This window comes from Halichoerus grypus, chromosome 1 (genome assembly GCF_964656455.1).
Source record: "Halichoerus grypus chromosome 1, mHalGry1.hap1.1, whole genome shotgun sequence".
Classification (NCBI taxonomy): domain Eukaryota; kingdom Metazoa; phylum Chordata; class Mammalia; order Carnivora; family Phocidae; genus Halichoerus; species Halichoerus grypus.
Window position 1 is genome coordinate 91,208,011 of NC_135712.1, and position 23,451 is coordinate 91,231,461.

The 23,451-nt window shown below is 34.9% G+C and overlaps 1 protein-coding gene across 5 annotated transcripts in view; it reads right to left on the bottom strand.

The window, feature by feature from the left end:
• ECT2 (epithelial cell transforming 2) overlaps positions 1-23,451 on the bottom strand; it is a 61,995-nt gene that overhangs the window by 13,298 nt on the left and 25,246 nt on the right. For all 5 annotated transcript variants that reach the window (XM_078069175.1, XM_078069164.1, XM_078069153.1 and 2 more), the window contains 8 exons: positions 20,643-20,711; positions 18,524-18,634; positions 17,775-17,871; positions 15,896-15,977; positions 7,033-7,111; positions 6,534-6,653; positions 3,433-3,571; positions 1,742-1,896 (listed from right to left, as the gene is read on the bottom strand). In XM_078069175.1, coding sequence (XP_077925301.1) covers positions 1,742-1,896; positions 3,433-3,571; positions 6,534-6,653; positions 7,033-7,111; positions 15,896-15,977; positions 17,775-17,871; positions 18,524-18,634; positions 20,643-20,711 — 852 coding nt within the window. The remainder of the gene's footprint in view (positions 1-1,741; positions 1,897-3,432; positions 3,572-6,533; positions 6,654-7,032; positions 7,112-15,895; positions 15,978-17,774; positions 17,872-18,523; positions 18,635-20,642; positions 20,712-23,451) is intronic.

A 23,451-nucleotide genomic window follows, 5' to 3' on the forward strand; every position in this document is an offset into this window, starting at 1 on the left:
CTGATTGAAAGAATCAAGAAATTTTTATTTGTTACATTGTGTGTGTGTGTGTGTGTATTTAGAAATACTCTTCTTGTTATCAAGGCAAATGTTATCAAATGGTAAGACATCAACTCAGGGCTTTTTAAAATTTACTATGTGTAGTATTTTAAATGTGGGAAAGAGCTCAACTGAAGTCAGTGAGAATATCTCAATTTACAAAATATTTCTTAGTAACAAAATTTCACAACTTCAAAGAATTTTGTGGTTTAAGTATAACTCAGGACATAGTTAAATGTTTGCTGCCATCTTGTGGCTAACATATGAAATTTTTCCATTAGCTGTTTATATTTTAGTTCTAGAATTATTAGCCATCCTGTGGCTAGTAATTCAATAGATTGTATTTTAAGGAAAATTTTTCATGAACAGCACTTCAGTATTATGGTTATAAATTTGGAAAGGACTTCATAAGCCATGTAGTCTGATACAATAAATGTAGGAGTAATTTCTACAACAGGCAGTCACTATACTACAAGGATCCATTTTATATATGCATACTTAGACCTGTGGAAAAAAAATTCCTCCTAACAATGAACACTTTTGTAAGCTTTATAACAAAAGCTGTCTTCATCATTTTTCTAGCCAGCACTGTTGTATGCACTAGCCTTCTGTGAACCTTTTTGTGGAACAATCCTTTATTTATAACAACATATTGTTGGCCCATAGAAATTAAAAAAACAAAAACGAATCATGCTGGATGAAATGTTCTATTAATGACAATTAGGACAAATTAGTCAATCTCAGGATTTTATTCTTTGGTTTTCCCTGTCATGTCATTTACTGAAAAAGAGAAATTGAAATCTCCTGTTTATTTAAAAAAGGGGGGAGGGTCTGTTAATTGTTCTCAACATTTAGGTAGGAGGTTTTAATCAAATATTACCTACTCTATAAACCATTATAATTATACCTTAATAGCCTTCAAGGTCAGAACTTAACTATGGTAAATAAACATTTTAGTCCAACAGGAATGTCCAAGGCAATCTCCATTATAGTACTACTGTACTGAAAAGGGTCGTTTATCAATACATTCTCCTTTATGTCATTTGTATAAAGATGAAAGGGTCTATACCTGTCTATCACATGTCTCTCCCATATATAATGAAGAAATCAAATTATTTCTTAAGGGATGTAGATTTCATCCAAGATCTACTACAGGCTATCTGATTTCTGTGAGTCATTTAACTTCAGTAATCTGATTTTCTCATGTATCTGCACTTTAAGCTGTATAAGATAATTATATATTCATAATGGTATTTGATTTTCAGAGGTTGGGCTGAGAAAACTGGATTGGCAACAGGCCTAACAGAAAAAACAACTTGCTACAACTCACCTATTGCTTTCAACAAGATAAAAGAACAATAGAACAAGATTCCCTCTATTTTACAAATAGCCAGGTCAAAGAGCACCAATAAAAATCACGGGGTACTAGAACAAGTCCCAAAAGCCTCACTCAGTCAGAAAGGCACAGGAGCTATTAGGCTTTGAGGACCTATCTGTAAGCTAGGGACTCAAAATGTCTTGTGGGTCTGTACTTTAAAAAATCTTTTCCAAAACAATTTTTTAAACCAGTTTTCCTCAATTCACATAAAACTAAAACTCTCCTACATTCATAATTACCAAGTCATTAGAAATGCATAGGGTTAGTCTGAATGCATTGCAATGAAGTTAAAACTTTCATTATAATAGTCGTTTAAGAACTTACAGCGTCTGCTTTACAAATGGTATTGGCTACATGTCGACATAGCATCTTTAGCCAGTTTTCTTTTGGAAGTTCCTCTGATGTCATCTGGAAACTGAGCAGCACATTTGCCCGCTCTGTTGGTGGCCTCACAAGCAAGGCAAAAGCATTATGGCAATCTAGGGTTCCAGAATAAGTATAAATATTAAGTGTTACTCCTTGGAAAATGATAGATTTACTCAAGTTTAGTTTCCTCAGAGCAACAAAATTCCAATAAAATTATCTCTTCTCCATCCTTCCCATCCCTCTATTTTTAACTAGACAAAGAACATCACATACTACATTGAAACACTGGAAAGAATTATAATAGTAAGTACCATGTGAGAAACCAACAAAGATAATTTACTGACATTAAGTAGTATTTTCTATGCAATCTAATATTTTCTATGAGACAGTTTTTTTCAATTAGATTATATCATTTCTTAGAATTCCAGAATTTAAGTTTTAAATTAAAATGTTATTGTAAGATTAGTTTGATAACTTAAATCAAGTGCAAAGAAATAAAATATCCAAATATCAAAACTGTTACAAAATGTTTTTGGACCAAAATGCTAAAACAGAACCTATTTTAAACAATAATTATAATCTATAATTCCAATCCAAAAATATGGAGATGATTTAAATAAATGCACTATTGTAACCCTTAATAAATCCAGAATCTGACAACCAAATAAAGACAGCAATAAAAGCTGCTGTTCAAGTTTTCTTTGTTTCTCATAAACTCAAAGTCTTCCATCATTAGACGGTGGGATCAGTAATGGAACCAGCTTACACCGTAAAAACATGATGTCTAACATCTAAAATATGGCCATGCACACACATGCCAATTAACAGATGATACTGGTTTTGGTAGGTATAAACTTTTGGTAACTGCAGGCCTTCAGAGAACCCTCCGTAACACTATCAAGGTTGAGTAAACTCTCCTTAATAAACATTTGTCCCATGTTAATTCTACCATAGTTACTTTAGGTACATTTATTCATGTACTTCTTTCCTGGTCATATCCTAAACATATTCCTAGCAATCCAGCCATTGCCAACAGGGAAGGAATAAGATGCAGAGCACAGGTAACAGATTGATTTCTTCTGGATTCTGAAGGAATAAAAGTAAGTTTTGTAAGGGTAAGAGGCTAGGTTACTGCACTATCTTGACATATAACCATTTAAAAGCTCTTTGTCCCTTAAGGGATGAAGATATCCCACAAGTTGAGATAGTATTTTCATTGAGAAAAATAAGATATCAAGTAGGTTCCTAGAGAAGAGTTGGGATAGAAATATAAGAAAAATTACTTTACCAAACTAACCAACTGTATTTAAAGATAATTTACCAGTTTAGGGGTACCTGGGTGGCTCAGTTGGTTAAGCGTCCAACTCTTGATTTCAGCTAAGGTCATGATCTCAGAGTTGTGAGATCAAGCCCCGTGTCAGGCTCCATGCTCAGTGGGGAGTCTGCTTGAGATTGTCTCTCTCCCTCTCCCTCTGCCCCTCCCCCTGCTCACGTGTGTGCACGTGCTCTCTCTCAAATAAATCTTTAAAAATAAATAAAAATAAAAAGATAATTTACCAGTTTAAAAAAAAAAAAACAAAAGGGAGTGAATCAAACTTACAATGAATGTAAACTATTTTCATTTAGCCAAGTTTATCCAGTGAGCATACCTTCTGTTTCTCTTATGTCCAGTACCTTCTTTATCTGAGAAAGAGGCATTAGATGAATATGCTTAAGAGAAGCTGGGGGTCGGGTATGGCCAGGAGGACTCCTAAAAGTGCCAATAACCTTGTGTCGTTTTCTTGCTATCTGATTACAGAAAAAAATATGAATGAAAACAATTAAAGACCAAATGCTTAAAAATGATATTAATCACATAAATCTACATGTGATTCATTTGACTATTAGTCATTCCAGAATTACTATATGATAAGAAGCAGAGTTACCATGTGACAAATTCATACATGCATGTAATTGTGTAGCAGAAATGCTGATGTATATATGAAAAGAGCCTAAAGTCAGGAAAACAGACAAAGGGACAAGATCTATTGAAAAGGTCCCAAAGGTGTGAAAGAACTCAGAAGCACTTTGAGAAGGAATAACATTGAAGGACAGAGGAATCTTCAACAAAAAACCTTGATCTTAGGAAGGGGAATAGTTGCTCTGAGATCTCAGTCTTGGGTTCAAAAGATAATTGATTTAAGAGCAGAATTCACAATGATCTCAGATCCTGTACAAGGCATTGAGGACAAAAAAGTAAATAACACAGAAATGATTCTGGCTCTCGTGATATTTACATGCCATTCAGAAAGAGGCAGGGTAAAGAACTAACTAAACAATACATTATGCAAATGATACAAATTATAAACTCAAGCTACAGTGTTAAGATGTAACTTTACTTAAACCCCGAACTCCTGTAAGAGGAAAAGATAGGTAAAGTAACTCTGGAGAAGACAGGAGCAAAATCAGAAAGGACCTTATGATTCATAATGTACTATAATTCTGTGAATTTTATAAGGTTTTTAAATTTATTATTTTCATTTCCATGGAAGCCTAGTGTACTATTTTGCCTTTTTAAAAGAATGTCTTTTTTGAGGTCATAATCATCAACTGAAAGACATTAACACAAAATGACTTAGGATAAGTTACTTAATGAATTGAGATTGGTCATCATGATGAATGACACAGTATGGCTAAAAATGCACTACCCTGTGTTGGCTAATCAGAAAAGATCAAAAGGCAGTCAATATCACATTCACACTGAAGCAGAAATATGATACAGATCTATGTTACAAATCAAATATTAAGTTAATTTACATTAATATAGTTAAAATAAGCAATAAAGACTTTCTTTAAATAATTTCCACTATAAATATGAATATACTTTTAAATCAATTTGGCTAAGCAAATAATTTTAAAGTTCATTTTTAAAAGGGAAAAACAATAACAAGTACCAATACTGATGACACAAATGCTAGCACATCAAGGTAAAAACTCAAAACACAGATAAAATATAAAAAGGAATATATGTCTGTAAATCCTCAATTAGTTTAGCTTCAGTAAAACATCAACTGTCAAATTTAAGAGAAGTCAATATAGATTTTATCCACTTTAAATGTTTCTAACTTTTACCATATTCTTCACTCCAAATTTGCTAAGGATTTTTTTTTTTTTAACAAGCTAAAGAATAAAAGTTTAGGATTATAAATCTTGAAGTCCAAATTGAACGTTGGCGATAGAGCAGTTTCAGTTAATATGATTCTAAGATAGGGAGCTAAGATAAACTAGAACAAAAAGTCAGTGGATTTAAGAAAGTAAAAGAAATGCGGAATCGGAGTATCACATAATGGGACTCAGAAGCTACAGGAAATAACCAATGACAGGAATTAAAGAGGCAGGTAAGTCAATGAGGCAGTTATAGAAAACTTCATGGAATTTGAAGATGTATGATCAAAAATTTAAAGTAAGCCACAACTCTCTCAGGATTATGAGGATAAAATCCAGAATAGACTAGCAAAGAGGTACAGACAATGGAGTCAGTTGACCTGGGCACTTGAAGAGGAAAAACCTAAAAAAGGCTTTTAAGAGAAGCAAATAAATAGAAGTACTGAGCAACTATGTACAGTAAAACCCCACTGGAAATTGACTTCACCTAGCCCCTGTTCTCCAAAGCAACGCAGGCTGAAATTCTCCTTATGGGGGTGACAAGTAGTTCAAAATTATCTGCCTCATGATTTTTTATGACTTTTTCAGTTCAGGGTACCTTCAATTAGTGTAGTATTTTCACTGTCTTTTGTGACATTACTGACCAATAAAAAGACCATTTTTTATTAACCTCACTACAACAAAACTCTGCATTTAACACAAATCAAGTTTTGGTGAGATTTTATTACACCTGTAACTGCACATGGTTGGTTCTCTAAAATTCCCTTGTATTTCATACTTTAAATAATAATATATATAAGAGGGCAGCACTTCAAGAGAAGTAGAAAAGGATAAAAGAGGTACAGACTTTAAAGCAAAAGGAAACCCATCAAATCACTTCAATGAAAGCAAAAGCAAGTTACCTAATAACAGAAATGTCAAGAGTCTTCTGACTAATATTTGTTTTATCAAAATACACAGGTTTTTTTTTTTTCTGAGATAAAGGAAAATACACATCTTTATATCTCCCCTTAGACTGTTTAGTTGTTTAAAAATACACTACTAAGAGTTGGAAAAGCACACAAAGATGATTCAATTTGCCCACAGAGTATGGGGGAAATGATTTAGTAGATGAGAATTTTAAATTATAATCGTACCCCATATGATATACTAACCACTCACTCACCCTAAAACCTGCTGTTTTAGGCAAAAATCAGGGGATCATAATTCATAGTAGTAAATAATCAAGTTATCCTACTCTTCAACAAAATACTGGCTCCCTCTTTGCTTGAAAAATCTACTTAAATCTCAGATTATTTTGTGGATCTTGAACAAACATACATAGAAACAGGAAGTTCCTAAAATTCTTGACCTAAGCATTTATTAGCATGAAAATAAACTAAATTTTCATTTTGACTTGGATTTTAAGTCATGACAATTTATCATACTTCTTAGTATTAAGTCTTCTCTTAAAAGCATTCTATTAATATTAAACCAACAAGTGGTCTCAAAAGTGATTAAGTTTACTTTAACTTGTATATTATACTTCAGTCAAAGCTTGGCTTTAAATATTCAGGCAAGTCACACAAATCAGCAGTGTTATTATATACATTAAGTACAAATTTACCTCCAGGCAGTCATTGAAGAGAAAGAGAGTTACTTGCTCTCCTCTGTCACAGGGGTGTTCACCTAGAGAAACTGTTTCAACTCGTTGGACTAAGCTTCGGTGAGAAGACAAAAGATTAGCCTGTATAGATTGAAAATATTAGTAAATGAGATCACTTGGTAGTAATCTTTTTAAAGTTATCATTTAAAAGAAAATGGTGCCGGGGTGCCTGGGTGGCTCAATTGTTTAAGCATCTGGCTCTTGATTTTGGCTCAGGTCATTATATCAGGGATCGAGCCCTATGTTGGGCTCTGTGCTCAGTGGGGAGTCTGTCTGAGATTCTTTCTCTCCCTCTCCCTCTGCCCCTCCCCGCCCTCCAGAATAAATAAATCTTTAAAAAAAAGAAAGAAAAGAAAGAAAGAAAAAGAAGATGCTGCCAAGATTCTGTTTATATTAAAACTATACAATCTAAATAATAAGAAAGAAAATAAATTGACAATCATCAAAAATGAATACTTACTGGGCATCCATCTACTTCATAAACAACATCAAAAATTTGCTTTTGGGCTTCCGTTTTTCTCTTATCTTCATTAATATGGCTGAAAAATTAATAAGTTTAGTTTTAAAACTTCAACTTTTAAAACAATAAAATATGAAAACTGCATACAAAGATATCTCGTGTCACAAAAAAAGATCTTCCATGTGAGTCTATCTTAATTTTGACAACTGAATCAGTTAAAATACTTCCTAAAAGTAGCCTATTATATTAAAAAAAAATTCCATAGAATTCTTCAGAAAATTGTTTTACTATCTTCTTTCTGTATTATTTTTTTACTATACTCACTATATACTTCCTAAAATACAGTAAACCTATACAAACTTCAGGTTAACAGTTCTAAATGTAAGTTCATTTAAGGTTTTATGTAGGTCATTCCCAAGTCATATGCTAATCATTTTATTGAAACACAAATGAAGACTACTGCTTCCATACAAGATGAAGAAGGAAAGGATACACCTTCTTCCTGAAACAACTAAAAAACTGTCAAGATATAAAGAAACAGGGTTGGGGGGCGCCTGGGTGGCTCAGTCGTTAAGTGTCTGCCTTCGGCTCAGGTCATGATCCCAGGGTCCTGGGATCGAGCCCCGCATCGGGCTCCCTGCTCAGCGGGAAGCCTGCTTCTCCCTCTCCCACTCCCTCTGCTTGTGTTCCCTCTCTCATTGTGTCTCTCTCTGTCAAATAAATAAATAAAATCTTCAAAAAAGAAAGAAAAAGAAAAAAAACAGGGTTGGGGCGCCTGGGTGGCTCAGTTAGTTAAGCGTCCAACTCTTGATTGTGCCTTAGGTCATGATCTCAGGGTCATGAGATCAAGCCTGGCTCCACTCTGTGCTGGGTGTGGAGTCTGTTTGGGATTCTCTCTCTCCCCTTGTGCCCCAGCCACAACCTTACCCCCCCACCCACCCCCAAGAACAGGGTGCTCTCTCTCAGAAAGAAAAGAAAAGAAAAGAAAAGAAAGAAGGGTTGTCAAGACACTGGGAAGTCAATTCCTATGAGACAGGAGACAAATAAGGCAAGCCCAACTTAATGCTGTCTATAAAGACACACTTTAGATTCAAAGACATAAATAGGCTGAAAGTTAAATGAAAGAAATACTCTACCCAACAACAATAAAATACACATTCTTCTCAAGTGTATATGGACCATTTTCCAGGTTAGGCCATAAAATAAGCCTCAAAAATTCTGAAAGGATTGAAATAATACAAAGTATCTCCTCCCACAACAATGGGGTAAAATTAGAAATAACAAAAGGAAACTTTGGAAATTCACAAGTATGTGGGAATTAAACAACACACTCCTAAATTACCAATGGGTCAAGAAGAAATCATAAGGAAATTAGAAAATACTTAGGGAAAAAAAAAAACACAACATACAAAATTTATAGTATACAACTAAAGCAGTACCTATAAATTTTTAGCTCTAAATGCACATATAATAAAAAACAATTTCATCAATGGGGAAAAACTGAGAGCTTTCCCCCTAAGGTCAGGAACGCGGCAGGGATGTCCACTATCACCACTGCTATTCAACATAGTATTGGAAGTCCTAGCCACAGCAATCAGACAACAAAAAGAAATAAAAGGCATCCAAATCGGCAAAGAAGAAGTCAAACTCTCACTCTTTGCAGATGATATGATACTTTATGTGGAAAATCCCAAAGACTCCACCCCAAAACTGCTAGAACTCATCAGGAATTCAGTCAAGTGGCAGGATATAAAATCAATGCACAGAAGTCAGTGGCATTCCTATACACCAACAACAAGTCAGAAGAAAGAGAAATTAAGGAGTCGATCCCATTTACAATTGCACCCAAAACCATAAGATACCTAGGAATAAATCTAACCAAAGAGGCAAAGGATCTGTACTCAGAAAACTATAAAATACTCATGAAAGAAATTGAGGAAGACACAAAGAAATGGAAAAACGTTCCATGCTCATGGATTGGAAGAACAAATAATGTGAAGATGTCAATGCTACCTAGAGCAATCTACACATTCAATGCAATCCCCATCAAAATACCATCCACTTTTTTCAAAGAAATGGAACAAATAATCCTAAAATTTGTATGGAACCAGAAAAGACCCCGCATAGCCAGAGGAATGTTGAAAAAGAAAAGCAAAGCTGGCGGCATCACAATTCCGGACTTCCAGCTCTACTACAAAGCTGTCATCATCAAGACAGTATGGTACTGGCACAAAAACAGGCACATAGATCAATGGAACAGAATAGAGAGCCCAGAAATGGACCCTCAACTCTATGGTCAACTAATCTTTGACAAAGCAGGAAAGAATGTCCAATGGAAAAAAGACAGTCTCTTCAACAAATGGTGTTGGGAAAATTGGACAGCCACATGCAGAAGAATGAAACTGGACCATTTCCTTACACCACACACAAAAATAGACTCCAAATGGTTGAAAGACCTCAATGTGAGACAGGAGTCCATCAAAATCCTAAAGGAGAACACAGGCAGCAACCTCTTCGACCTCAGCCGCAGCAACTTCTTCCTAGAAACATCGCCAAAGGCAAGGGAAGCAAGGGCAAAAATGAACTCTTGGGACTTCATTAAGATAAAAAGCTTTTGCAAAGCAAAGGAAACAGTCAACAAAACCAAAAGACAACTGACAGAATGGGAGAAGATATTTGCAAATGACATATCAGATAAAGGGCTAGTATCCAAAATCTATAAAGAACTCATCAAACTCAACACCAAAAGAACAAAGAATCCAATCAAGAAATGGGCAGAAGACATGAACAGACATTTTTCCAAAGAAGACATCCAAATGGCCAACAGACACATGAAAAAGTGTTCAATATCGCTCGGCATCAGGGAAATCCAAATCAAAACCTCAATGAGATACCACCTCACACCAGTCAGAATGGCTAAAATTAACAAGTCAGGAAACGACAGATGTTGGCGGGGATGCGGAGAAAGGGGAACCCTCCTACACTGTTGGTGGGAATGCAAACTGGTGCAGCCACTCTGGAAAACAGTATGGAGGTTCCTCAAAAAGTTGAAAATAGAGCTACCATATGATCCAGCAATTGCACTACTGGGTATTTACCCCAAAGATACAAAAGTAGGGATCCAAAAGGGTACGTGCATCCCGATGTTTATAGCAGCAATGTCCACAATAGCCAAACTGTGGAAAGAGCCAAGATGTCCATCAACAGATGAATGGATAAAGAAGATGTGGTATATATATACAATGGAATATTATGCAGCCATCAAAAGGAATGAGATCTTGCCATTTGCAACGACGTGGATAGAACTGGAGGGTATTATGCTGAGCGAAATAAGTCAAACAGAGAAAGACATGTATCATATGACCTCACTGATATGAGGAATTCTTAATCTCAGGAAACAAACTGAGGGTTGCTGGAGTGGGGGGTGGGGTGGGAGGGATGGGGTGACTGGGTGATGGACACTGGGGAGGGTATGTGCTCTGGTAAGCGCTGTGAATTGTGCAAGACTGTTGAATCTCAGATCTGTACCTCTGAAACAAATAATGCAATATATGTTAAGAAAGAAAAAAAGAAGAAGAAGAATGTAGCAGGAGGGGAAGAATGAAGGGGGGGAAATCGGAGGGGGAGAAGAACCATGAGAGACGATGGACTCTGAAAAACAAACTGAGGGTTCTAGAGGGGAGGGGGGTGGGAGGATGGGTTGGCCTGGTGATGAGTATTGGGGAGGGCACGTTCTGCATGGAGCACTGGGTGTTATGCACAAACAATGAATCATGGAACACTATATCTAAAACTAATGATGTAATGTATGGGGATTAATATAACAATAAAAAAAAAATTGAAAAAAAAAAAAAGAAAAAGAAAAAAAAGAAAAAAAAAAAACAATTTCAAATCAATAACCTAAACATGTGAGTTACTGATTTAAGATTATTGATTTAAGACACCAGGGGGAGAAAAAGTAAATCTAAAGCAAGCAGAAAGAAAGAAATCATAGAATAGAAATTACTGAAAGAGAGAATACAAAAAATAACAGAAAATTCAACAAAATTATTTGGCTCTTTGGAAAGATTGACAATATTGACAATCCTTTAGCTAGGCTGGCCAAGAAAAAAAAAGAAGACACAAATTACTAAAATCAGGAATAAAAGATGGGACATCACTACCAACCTTACAGAAATAAAAGGGATTATGAGAACACTATGGACAACTATATGCCAACAAATTAGATAGCTTAGATGTAATGGACAAATTCCTACAAAGACACAAACTATAGAAACTGGCTCAAGAAGAAATAAAAAGTCTTAATAGATCCCTAACAATAAATTCAATTAGTAATTTTTATTTTTTTTTTATTTTATTTTATTTTTTTTTTAAAGATTTTATTTATTTGACAGAGAGGCACAGCGAGAGAGAGGGAACACAAGCAGGGGGAGTGGGAGAGGGAGAAGCAGGCTTCCCGCGGAGCAGGGAGCCCGATGCGGGGCTCGATCCCAGGACCCTGGGATCATGACCTGAGCCGAAGGCAGACGCTTAACGACTGAGCCACCCAGGTGCCCCTTCAATTAGTAATTTTTAAAACCCAAATGAGTTCACTGATGAATTCTACCAAACACCTAAAGAATTAGTACCAATTCTTCCCAAGTTCTTCCAAAAAATAGGAGAAGGAAACACTTTCCAAAGTAGTCTATAAAACCAATATTAGCCTGATACCAAAGCCAGAAGACATCACTAGAAAATTGTAGACCAATATCCCTTATGAATATAGACACCAAAACCCTCAACAAAATACTAGCAAACCAAATCCAGCAACACATAAGAAAGATTATGCACCATAACCAAGTAAGATCTTATCCCAGGAAATACAAGCTTGAGTAAACAAGCAAAAATCAATAAATGTAATACACCACACCAATAGAATAAGGGACAAATACTACATGATCACTTAAATAGAGAAAAAGCATTTGACAAAATCCAATGCCCTGGGGCGCCTGGGTGGCTCAGTTAGTTAAGCAACTGCCTTCGGCTCAGGTCATGATCCTGGAGTCCCGGGATCGAGTCCCGCATCGGGCTCCCTGCTCAGTGGGGAGTCTGCTTCTCCCTCTGAGCCTCCCCCTCTCATGCTCTCTGTCTCCCATTCTCTCTCTCAGATAGATAAATAAAAAATCTTAAAAAAAAAAAAAAAAAAAATCCAATGCCCTTTCATGATAAAAACACTCAACAAACTAGAAATAAATAAGGACTTCCTCAATCTAATAAAGGGAATCTATAAAAGTCCCAAAGCTACCATCATACTCAATAGTGAAAAACTGAATGCTTTCCCCCTAAAATCAGTAACAGGACAAGAACAGGATGTTCACTCTTACCACTTCTGTTTAACATTGTGGTGGAGCTTCTGGCCCCAGCAATTAGCACATGAAAAAATGCTCAACATCATTTGTCATTAAAGGAAACAAGTCAAAACTATAATGAGATATCAATAGATATACACATCTATTAAAATTTCACAAATTAAAATAACCATCTGAGAGTTAGTAAGAACAGAGAACCACTGAAATTCACCATATACTGTTGGTAGGAATGTGAAATAGTACAACTATTTTGGAAACAGTTTGGCAATTTTTAAAAAATTATACTTACACCTATTACATGACCTAGCCATTCCTACCACTAAGTATTTATCCAAGAGAATGGAGAGCATATATTCATACAAAGACTTGTTCACAAATGTTCAGACCAGCTTTATTTGTAAGAGTCAGAGACAGGGAAACAATCAAAATGTTCACCAACACATGAATGGATACATCAGTTGTGGTACATCCATACAATGGAAAACAATAATAAGCAATGCACTACTGATAAGAGCAACAGTGAGGACTAATCTCAAAATAATCATGCTGAGTGAAAGAAGACTGACAAAAGAATAATATACTGTCACTGTCTATTTAGATAAAATCCTAGAAAATGCAAATTATACTGACAAAAACAATAGCAGTTGTTACCCTGGCATGAGCAGGACTTGGGAGAGGCAGGAAAAGGGATTACCAAAAGGCATGAGTAAACTTCTGGAGGTGACAGAAATGTCCCTTACCTTGATGGTAGTTAATGATGGTTTCATGGGAGTGTATATATACCAAAATTAATCAAACTACATTTGAAACATAATATAGTTTAAAAAACAAAAATAAAAAACACATACATACTAAAGCTACTAGAGCATAGATCTATAACAAATTAATCTGTATAAACTAAGCATGTGTGGGTGCCTGGGTGGCTCAGTCGGTTAAGCGTCTGCCTTCAGCTCAGGTCATGATCCCAGGGTCCTGGGATTGAGTCTGCATCGGGCTCCCTGATTAGCAGTGAGTCTGCTTTTCCCTCTGCCCTTCCCCCCCACTTGTGCATGCTCTCTCTCTCGCTCGCTCTCAAAAATAAATAAAAATTAAAAACAATAAGTAATCTAAGCATGTGTAACTAAGTTGTAAGAATCTAATTTTAGGGAGTTTTCGTTTGCTTAAATGGCAAGGACTAGTTAATTGGCACTATCTCTTTTATTTTCTTTACCTGAAGCACTATCTCTTTTATTTCCTTTACCTGAAAAATTATAGTTGTTTCAATCAACCATAATAAGCATTTAAAACCTAAGCTAAATATTCAAAAATCTCAAGAACTCAGATGTGGCCAAACTCTTTTAGGTTTATAAATCAGCATCACAATTCAACATTAAAATAGCAGCTCCTATAACTCAACATTTACTGAAAACCTATTATGAGCACATCATTTAGGATAAGGATATATTAGAAAGATTCTTAAATTCTCAGAAAGCTTAAATAATGTTGAAAAAGAAAGAAATCTTTATTCATCTGTCTTATCAGTATGGCTCATTATCCCTAAGGCAGCCAACTGATATAGTCTAAAGGAGATAACAGGTCAAATGACTATTCCCTACTTAGGTTACTCTATAATCTTTGTTTATAAAACATATTATATATAAATAACAAACACTATAGGCTACCATCAAAATAATACTGGTAAAGTACTCTACACACCAAACAAGTAAATTGGGCAAGTAATAACCTTTCAGCTTTCTCTTTTGTGAAGATTAAGTTAACACTGACTGTCTACTTCATAGTTTGCTGAAAGGATCAAGGTAAATTATGTGCAGAGTATGTTAAACCATGAAGTGTTGAAAAAAACTATTATCCTGGCCCTAAAATAACAAAGCAAAAGCATGAAGCCTGGCTGATCGACATATAAAATATACATAAGCAAAAACAGAAGCTGTTATTCGCTAATTTGAACATTATTCTACTGCTGGACCCTCTCTCTAGAGCTAAGTATTTTAAGAAACTCTGTTTCATATAGAAGCACCTCAGGAAATCTCAGAAATCATTTAACTAGATCTATTAAACATGTTGATGACATAAAGTCCAAAGAGTTAAAGTGCCCTCACCCTCCATGAGGCAAAACAATAGCAACAGTTTTCATTTCTGATTATAATAATCAAGAAAGATCATTTCTGGGGTGCCTGGGTTGCTCAGTCGGTTAAGCATCTGCCTTTGGCTCAGGTCATGATCCTGGGATGGAGCCCCACATCCGGCTCCCTGCTCGGTGGGGAGCCTGCTTCTTCCTCTCCCTTTGTTGTTCCCCGGGCTTGTGCTCTCACTCACTCTATCTCAAATGAATAAATAAAATCTTTAAAAAAAAATTAAAATGTAAAAAATAAAAATAAATAAATAAAAGAAAGATCATTTAAGTTTATTTACTTATTTATTTTTAAATAATCTCTATACCCAACGTGGGGCTTGAACTCATGACCCCTAAAAAGATGTGGTACACACACACACACACACACACACACACACACACACACACACACACACACACAATGGAATATTACTCAGCCATCAAAAAAATGAAATCTTGCCATTTGCAATGACGTGGATGGAATTAGAGGGTATTATGCTAAGTGAAATAAGTCAATCAGAGAAAGACAATTATCATATGATTTCACTCATATGTGGAATTTAAGAAACAAAATAGAGCACAGGGGAGGGAAGGGAGAGAAAAACTAAAATGAGATGAAAATAGAGAGGGAGGCAAACCATAAGAGACTCTTAATCATAGGAAACAAACTAAGGGTTGCTGGAGGGGAGGGAGGTGGGGGGTAACTGGGCATTAAGGAGGGCATGTGATGTAATGAGCACTGGGTGTTATACTATATAAGACTGATGAATCACTGAACTCTACCTCTGAAACTAATACACTATATATTAATTGAATTTAAATTAAAAAAAGATCATTTCTGATTAGAGCTACATCTCCAAGTTAGACCTATAGTAATTAGCCTAAGTTTAACAATCAATCACCCAAGTCAATTTCACAGAGTTTATACTTTAATACATTTCCAACCAACCCTATCAATTTATACTCCATTAAATTCAAGGTAAGAAACAAAAAGTCAAAACTAAAAGTGAAAGAAGTATTATAAATCTTTTCTTTTTATTTCACCACAGTCAACTTTCTGAGTTACATTTGAGGAGTTTAAATGAAGACAAGAACATGCTATGCCTGGAGGTATATGAAGAACATGTCCAGAAGTACATTTATAACATCACCAAATTTCTCAATCAATGTTACTTTCTATGCATAATAGTTTAATACCTTAAGAAATAAATGTTTTTGATTAATCAATGTATTCTTACAATACTTCTCTCATTTTAATGTGTAACTACATTATTAGAAAAATAATTTAGATAACACTTTATAAAAATTTGCTATTGATATTTTTTCTTCATTTATGATTCTAATTGTTCTACACTTCAATTTTAATCTAGAAAACAATAAGAAATTGAAATAATGCACTTACGTCATTACTTCCTTTAGTGATCCAATAGCTTTTTCTAGAGTGCTTTTGTCAGGATTTTCTTCAGCTGTATGCTTCTTAAGATCTGTTATGATAAAATGGTTTTTTTCCATGATTAGAAAAACAGTAGTAAAAAAAAAAAAAAAGTAGTTTTTTTATCTGACTTCAAAATACTGTCCATCTTGGAGCACCTGGGTGGCTCAGTTGGTTAAGTGTCTGACTTCGGTTCTGGTCATGATCTCAGGGTCCTGGGATAGCGCCCCACGTCAGGGAGCTCAGCGGCGACCTGTCTGCTTATCCCTCTCCCTCTGCCTCTCCCCCTGCTCATGCTCTCTCTCTCTCTCTCTCAAATAAATAAATAAAATCTTTAAAAAAAAATAAAATAAAATGTTGTCCATTTTGATATAGACTGATTAATTTTTTAAAGATATTATCTAAGCTTTACTTCAAAAAAAGTTTTTCCATGTTCTCTTAGGAGCTCTCTTCTTACACATTTGTTAAGGTTTCCACAATTTTATTGACTAAATTCTCAGAATATGTACAGATTTTCTTACACTGCTATCTCAATTCCCTTTTAGTAAAGCTTGGGGACACTTAGGTTCCTCAGGCTCTCTCCATAGTGCTGAATGAAAACACACAATCCTCAATTAGCTGAGAAGTCATTATATGTTGTATTTCATGTGGGGGCCCATGGCTCAATAACAGAGAGCATCTGGTAACCTTGAAAGCAGGTTTTGTTTAACTTAGAAGTTCATGACACGCTGACACTTTGACTCCTATAGAGGTTAAGCTCCCTATGCCATGTTCCATCTGATGGTTCCCTAGTACCATGCCCACCCGATCTCATAAGAGAAAGGCTTAGAAACTATTTGATGGATTTCTAAATATACTTAATAAAAAATAATGAAGTAAATAATCCAAAAAAAAGCTTTATAAAGTTAAATCACACTTTGTTCATGCAGTCTCCTTATAATCTAAAAAAAACAGGACAGCTTTTAAAGATGGGGGAAATCATCTTATAAACTAGCTATTCTAACCTACATTAGATGACCTTAAAAACAACAAAAATGATCAATTTTTTAAATTACTACAACTCATACATTACCCAAAATATTTTAAAGAGAAAAATAGATTAAACAGTCACAAAATTAGCCTCTTTATCTGCTGCTATCCATAATAATGTGCTTAAGGTTTGGGGAACAAAATGCTTTATTACAGACTTATTCCTGTCTGTAATTTAGTTTTCATACTTAATTTTAAAAAATATAAAAACTGACCCTGTCCTAAAAATATTCACTACTTCAGTCAGCTAAATGTAAAGGCATATACATATGCTTTTCTTTTGCTAGAGGCAAAATTTATTCATAAAAATTAACTGTAAAAAAATAAAATTAACTCTCTTTAAGCTCCAGAATAAATGGATTCAGGCTTCAAGAGTGTTCTGCACAATCTAAGAAAGAAAGTAAGCATTAGACCAAGTATACAGATTTTATAAAGATTCAGAGAAGGACTAAATAACTTGAGACATGAATCATCTCTCATCTTGTGATTTTTGTGGGTGAATTTTGTTTACATGGATATAAATTGATTTTGACTTAATGACACACCATGAAATAAATGTAAGGCTTTTGGTAGAGAAACAAAAACTAAAATAACAGTCAATGTAATTGATACGATAACAAATAAAGCATTTTAGGAGACTTAATTATTGTAGTACCTGTGATTTTAAGATTATCCATAAAGGTATTTTCTATGTAAGACATAAACTTTAATGCTGAAATCTAAGAAAACTATGAAAATGAAAAGAATTTCAAAATTTTTAGAGCAAAACAATTCCATAAAAAAACATCCAAAGTAGTCTGAAAACAGATCAGACAAGTACCATTTAAAAGTAACGCAACACTGGGTAACCTCTGTACCGGTCGAATGAGAAGTTCAACAAGGCTTTGCCGTCCACATTCTGGTTTAGCTTGGTTTATCTGAAAGGAATTAATTTAACAATAAAAAAGGTTTTCTGCAAAGATTAAACGCCTTACATTTATTAGAGTACACCTTATCACTAGTGCCCTGAAAAGAACTAATAGAAGAGATGGGGTGGCAGTTGTTCTCTGGAAGATTACTGTGGTTGAATAATCTTCCAGGACCTGAAATGACCTCCTGGCCACTCAAGGATTAGCATCTTAAACACAAAGTGAGTTTCTCTGCACACTCCTATAAATTCCATCTTAAGTTTCTCCTGAGTCTACACCATTCACAAGAAAAAACAGTTTTTGAGGTATTAAGTATGCTGATACCATTGAGTAAACAAAATAAAGCACTGGTAAAGAAAAAAAAAATTTCCTTAAAGGCAAAACCAAATCACACTGACAAATGTTTGAGAACTAAAACATGTATAACTTTAAAAAATATGAGTACCTACAGACAACATTTTCACTCACTCAGCTCCCTCATGGCCTCTGCTATCTAAATCTTCTGAAGCCTAATATCACTGCCACTCTCAGGTCTGGCTAAAGTTAACAGGTTAAACATTAAGGTATTCTTACATGGATAGATTTTTACTAAAAGCATAATTTAAATGAACTCCCTCAGAAATTATCCTCAGATTTTTTATTTGAAAGAAACGCATGTTACCTTCAGAAAAGCATGAAATCTTGGTTTCTGTTTTTCACATTTAATAATTGTTTCCTTGCTCATTTCAAAGAAGTTTACAAAGGGAGGGTAGGTTTTTACCAAATCTTTTGACTAGGAAGAAGAAGAAAAAACACATTAATTTGTTATACATGTTACCCTTAGATAATGAAATTTAAAGCCAAATAATAAATAGTCACAATCCGACATACTGGATGTAAAAGAGAAATTTAAAATAAGTTTCTTCTCAAGTTAAATATAGAAATTTTATGAATTTCTCATTAATGAGTTAATTGCTAACCAAAATGCATCAACTGGTACATATAGCCTAAAACTTGAAAAGCAAAGACTCAGAATCGAAAGTATACTAATGCTTATTGTATTGACATAAACATGACAAAGTTTAAAAACTTCTGTAAGTTCAGAATATAGTAATTAGTACCCAAGAACACGCTATTATTTATTGACGAATCCAAACCACCATTTAAAAGATCAATTATATTACCCAAAAACGCAACAACAAAAAAAGGGAAAATGTCTTGGCTAACTGAGGAGACTAACAGGTATCAAAAAGATATGTGACACAATAGCCAAAATATGGAAAGAGCCCAGATGTCCATTGAGGGATGAATGTATAAAGAAGATGTGGTACACACACATACATACAATGAAATATTACTCAGCTATCAAAAAGAATGAAATCTTGCCATTTGCAACGACATGGATGGAACCACAATATGGTATTATGCTAAGTGGAAGAGTCAATCAGGGAAAGATACCAAATGATTTCACTCACACGTGGAATTTAAGAAACAAAACAGATCAACATAGGGGAAGGGAAGAAAAAATAAAATGAGATGAAAACAGAGAGGGAGGCAAACCATAAGAGACTCTTAACTCTAGGAAACAAACTGAGGGTTGCTGGAGGGGAGGGCGTGGGAGGATAGGGTAACTGGGTAATGGGCATTAAGAAGGACACTTGAGGGCGCCTGGGTGGCTCAGTTGGTTAAGCGACTGCCTTCGGCTCAGCTCATGATCCTGGAGTCCCAGGATCGAGTCCCACATCGGGCTCCCTGCTCGGCGGGGAGTCTGCTTCTCCCTCTGCCCTTCCCCCCTCTCATGCTCTCTCTCTCTAATAAATAAATAAATAAATCTTAAAAAAAAAAAAGGACACTTGAGGTAATGAGCACTGGATGTTGTACGCAACTGACAAATCACTAAATTCTACCTCTGAAACTAAAAAAAAAAAAAAAAAAAGATGTGACCAAAAAAAAGAAGAGAAAAAGATATGTGACAATAATCTGCATATTTGGAATTCTCAACCAACCAGAAAAAAAACATGCAAGACTACATGGTAAGGATGGAAGTTAGAAGGTTTCAGAAAAGTGTATGTACCAGAACTCAAGGAATTGAAACCTATAAATTATATTCAAAGAGACTGATAGACACTTATAAACCCTATTCACAGCACCTCTTTCAAAATGAATTTACTTTATTTGATAAAATTAAGTTATGTGGTTCCTACCCTAGTAAAAAAAAAAAAAAAAGTTCATTAGAAGCTTTTATGCAGAGGAAACACAATGACAGCAAAAAAATGGTATCAACTATAAAGAAAAAAACCTCAATTACAGAAAATTTTTTTAAAGAATCAATCTGTGGGGGTGCCTGAGTGGCTCAGTCGGTTAAGTGGCTGCCTTCAGCTCAGGTCATGATCCTGGGGTCCTGGGATCGAGCCCCGCGTCTGGCTCCCTGCTCAGTGGAGAGCCTGCTTCTCCCTCTCCCTCTGCCTACTTGTGCTCTCTATCTCTCTGTCAAATAAATAAATAAAATCTTAAAAAAAAAAAAAAATCAATCTGTGACGGGCAAATAACTTGATATATATAAAATGATTACAGCACAGTATGACAATTAGTGCTCCTAACAATGACCTTGGGGTTTCAAGAAAGTGTTAACTTATATATAGCAAATATGTTTCAGAAGAACACTTCCAATAATTTTACAAACACAACTATGTCAAAGTTTTGAAAGCTCTCACATTTAAACAAGTAACTGTCATTCCCTGCAAGTACTTAATGAGATGATGCTTTAGCCTGAAATCTTAAAAAAGAAATAAAATACTTACATATTTAAGAAAGATGTCACCAATGCTTTTGCTCTCATCCCAATTAACAATAAGGTCTTCAAGATCATCCTAAAAGAGCACAAATTGAAACATATAAGCTTGAACTTGACAGTCCCTTAAACATCTTTCAATATTTTTGAAATATCTGAAAGAAGCACCTTACAAAGTATCTTAATTTGATGTGCAAAACAATTAATATAACACATTCTTTCTCCTTAACAAGGAATTAACTTTTTGACTAGAAGGAAAATATCCTTTGAAAAATAATTAAGAAAATATAAAGAGTATCAAGTCAGTAAGACTAAGCCTAACTTTCCAAATTGATATGACAGCTCAACATCTTTTCCTATTAACTATAAAGCTGATTGTCATTATTAATTACAGAAAACTACTTTCGATCTTGCTGCTAAAGCATCTTATTTAACATCAGCTATTTGAAACTGTAATCTCTAACAGGTCAGCAAATTTTACTTAAAGGGCCAGACGGTAAATATTTTAAACCTTGCAGACCATATGGTTTCTGTTACAAGTACAAATACAAGTCCTTGTACTGTGGAAGCAGCCAGACAATTCATAAGCAACTGAATGTGGCTGTGTTTCAATAAACCTTTCTTTACCAAAACAAGCAAAACTATGAAAGTCCAAAACTGACTGGATTTGGTCCATCAACTATAGTTTGCATATTCCTGATCTATAAAACTTTTCTATCATAATCCTAAAATATGAAATATTTATAAAAAATTAAGACATGTAAAAGCATTATAAGATAATAAAACACAAATCAGATGATAAAATGAGATGCCAAGAAATGATACATTACCTAACTGAAATCCTAAAAGTGACTTTAAAGTAGAAATTAATCAATAAGCTCTTATAACCAAAAGTTCTCCAAGTGTCAGCGACAGGCCCCCCAGGACATCTTTTTAGTGGGATTCATGAGATTAAAACTATTTTCATTACAATACTAAAGCTCTATTTGATTTTTCCACTCTAACTCTCTCAAATCATACAGTAGAGTTTCCCACAGGCTACATGATGTGTGAGATACTGCAACAGACTGAATTCAGAAGCAGATATGAGAAAGTCTTCTCTTAAACCAGACAGAAAAAATGTAAAACAGTGTCACTCTTCTCACTATTTCTGCTTTGGAAATTAGTTATTCTCCATAAAGATTATGTTATTTATGCTACCCACATAATGAGTTATTATTGTTTTAAATGTATTAATATAATTTTTAAAATAGATTGGATATCCACATGCAAAAAGATGAACCCTCACTTTACCCAAAAATTAATTCAAAATGGATTACAGACCTAACTATAGAGCTAAAACAATACAACTTTTAGAAGAAAACATAATCTTTAAAACCTTAAGTTAGGCAAAATTTCTTAGATATGAAAGCAAAATCATAGTACATAAAAGAAAAAATGGATAAACTGGACTTCATCAAAATTAAAAACTTCGGTATTTCAAAAGACACCATTAAAAAAATGAAAAGACAACCAACAATAGACTGAGAGAAAATATGTACAAAACACATAGCTAACAAAGGACTTGTATCTAGCATTTATAGAGAATACTTGCAACTCAGTAAGATGACAAACAAGCCAGTCAAAAAATGAGTGACAGAACTAAACACACATTTTACCAAATATAAAAATGACTAATAAGCATGTGAAAAGATGCTCAACATCATTTATCATTAAGGAAATGTATATCAAGGCCACAATGAGGGGCACCTGGCTGGCTCAGTCAATGGAGCGTGCAACTCTTGATCTCGAGCTCCACGTTGGGTGTACAGATTACTTAAAAAATAAAATCTTGGGGCGCCTGGGTGGCTCAGATGGTTAAGCGTCTGCCTTAGGCTCAGGTCATGATCCCAGGGTCCTGGGATCGAGCCCCACATCTGGCTCCTGGCTAAGCGGGGAGCCTGCTTCTCCCTCTGCCTCTGCCTCTCCCCCTGCTCATGCTATCTCTGTGTCTCAAATGAATAAAATCTTTAAAAAAAAAAAAAAAATCTTAAAAAAGCCAAAAAACAAAAAACTGCTATGTATAAAAAAATAAGAAAATACAAAAATTTTTTTAATTTGGGTGATGAGATTATGGGTATTTTCTTTTCTTTCTTTTTTTTTTTTTTTAAGATTTATTTATTTATTTATTTGTCAGAGAGAGCACAAGCAGGAGAAGCAGCAGAGGCAGAGGGAGAAGCAGGCTCCCCGCTGAGCAAGAAGCCCGATACAGGACTCAATCCCAGGACCCTGGGATCATGACCTGAGCCGAAGGCAGACACTTAACTGACTGAGCCACTTAGGCGTCCCAAATTATGGGTATTTTCTATTCTTCTTTACTCCTGATTTTACAAATGTTTGACAACATGTATTGGTTTCGTGATAAAAGAACACAGGCTTTGAAAACTTTTTTTTTTTTTAAGATTTTATTTATTTATTTTAGAGAGAGAGGGAGATTGTGCAAGCAGTGAGGGGAAGGGAGGAGCAGAGGGAGAGCCAGAGAATCTCAAGCAGACTCTGCTCTGATCATGGAGCCTAATGTGGGACTCGATCTCATGACCCTGAGATCATGACCTGAGCCAAAACTGAGTCGGATGCTTCACCGACTGAGCCACCCCGGAGCCCCACATGCTCTGAAATTTTTAAATGTGTGACAAACCTGAAATCAGCTAAAAAAACTAGTAGTAGAAATATTGTTAATACTACTTTCTAGAAAAAGCTTAAAGAATTATGTTACACATGAGAAAACTAAAGAGTGACAATCACTTCCAAAGCTCCAGTGAATCAGAGAACATGATTTT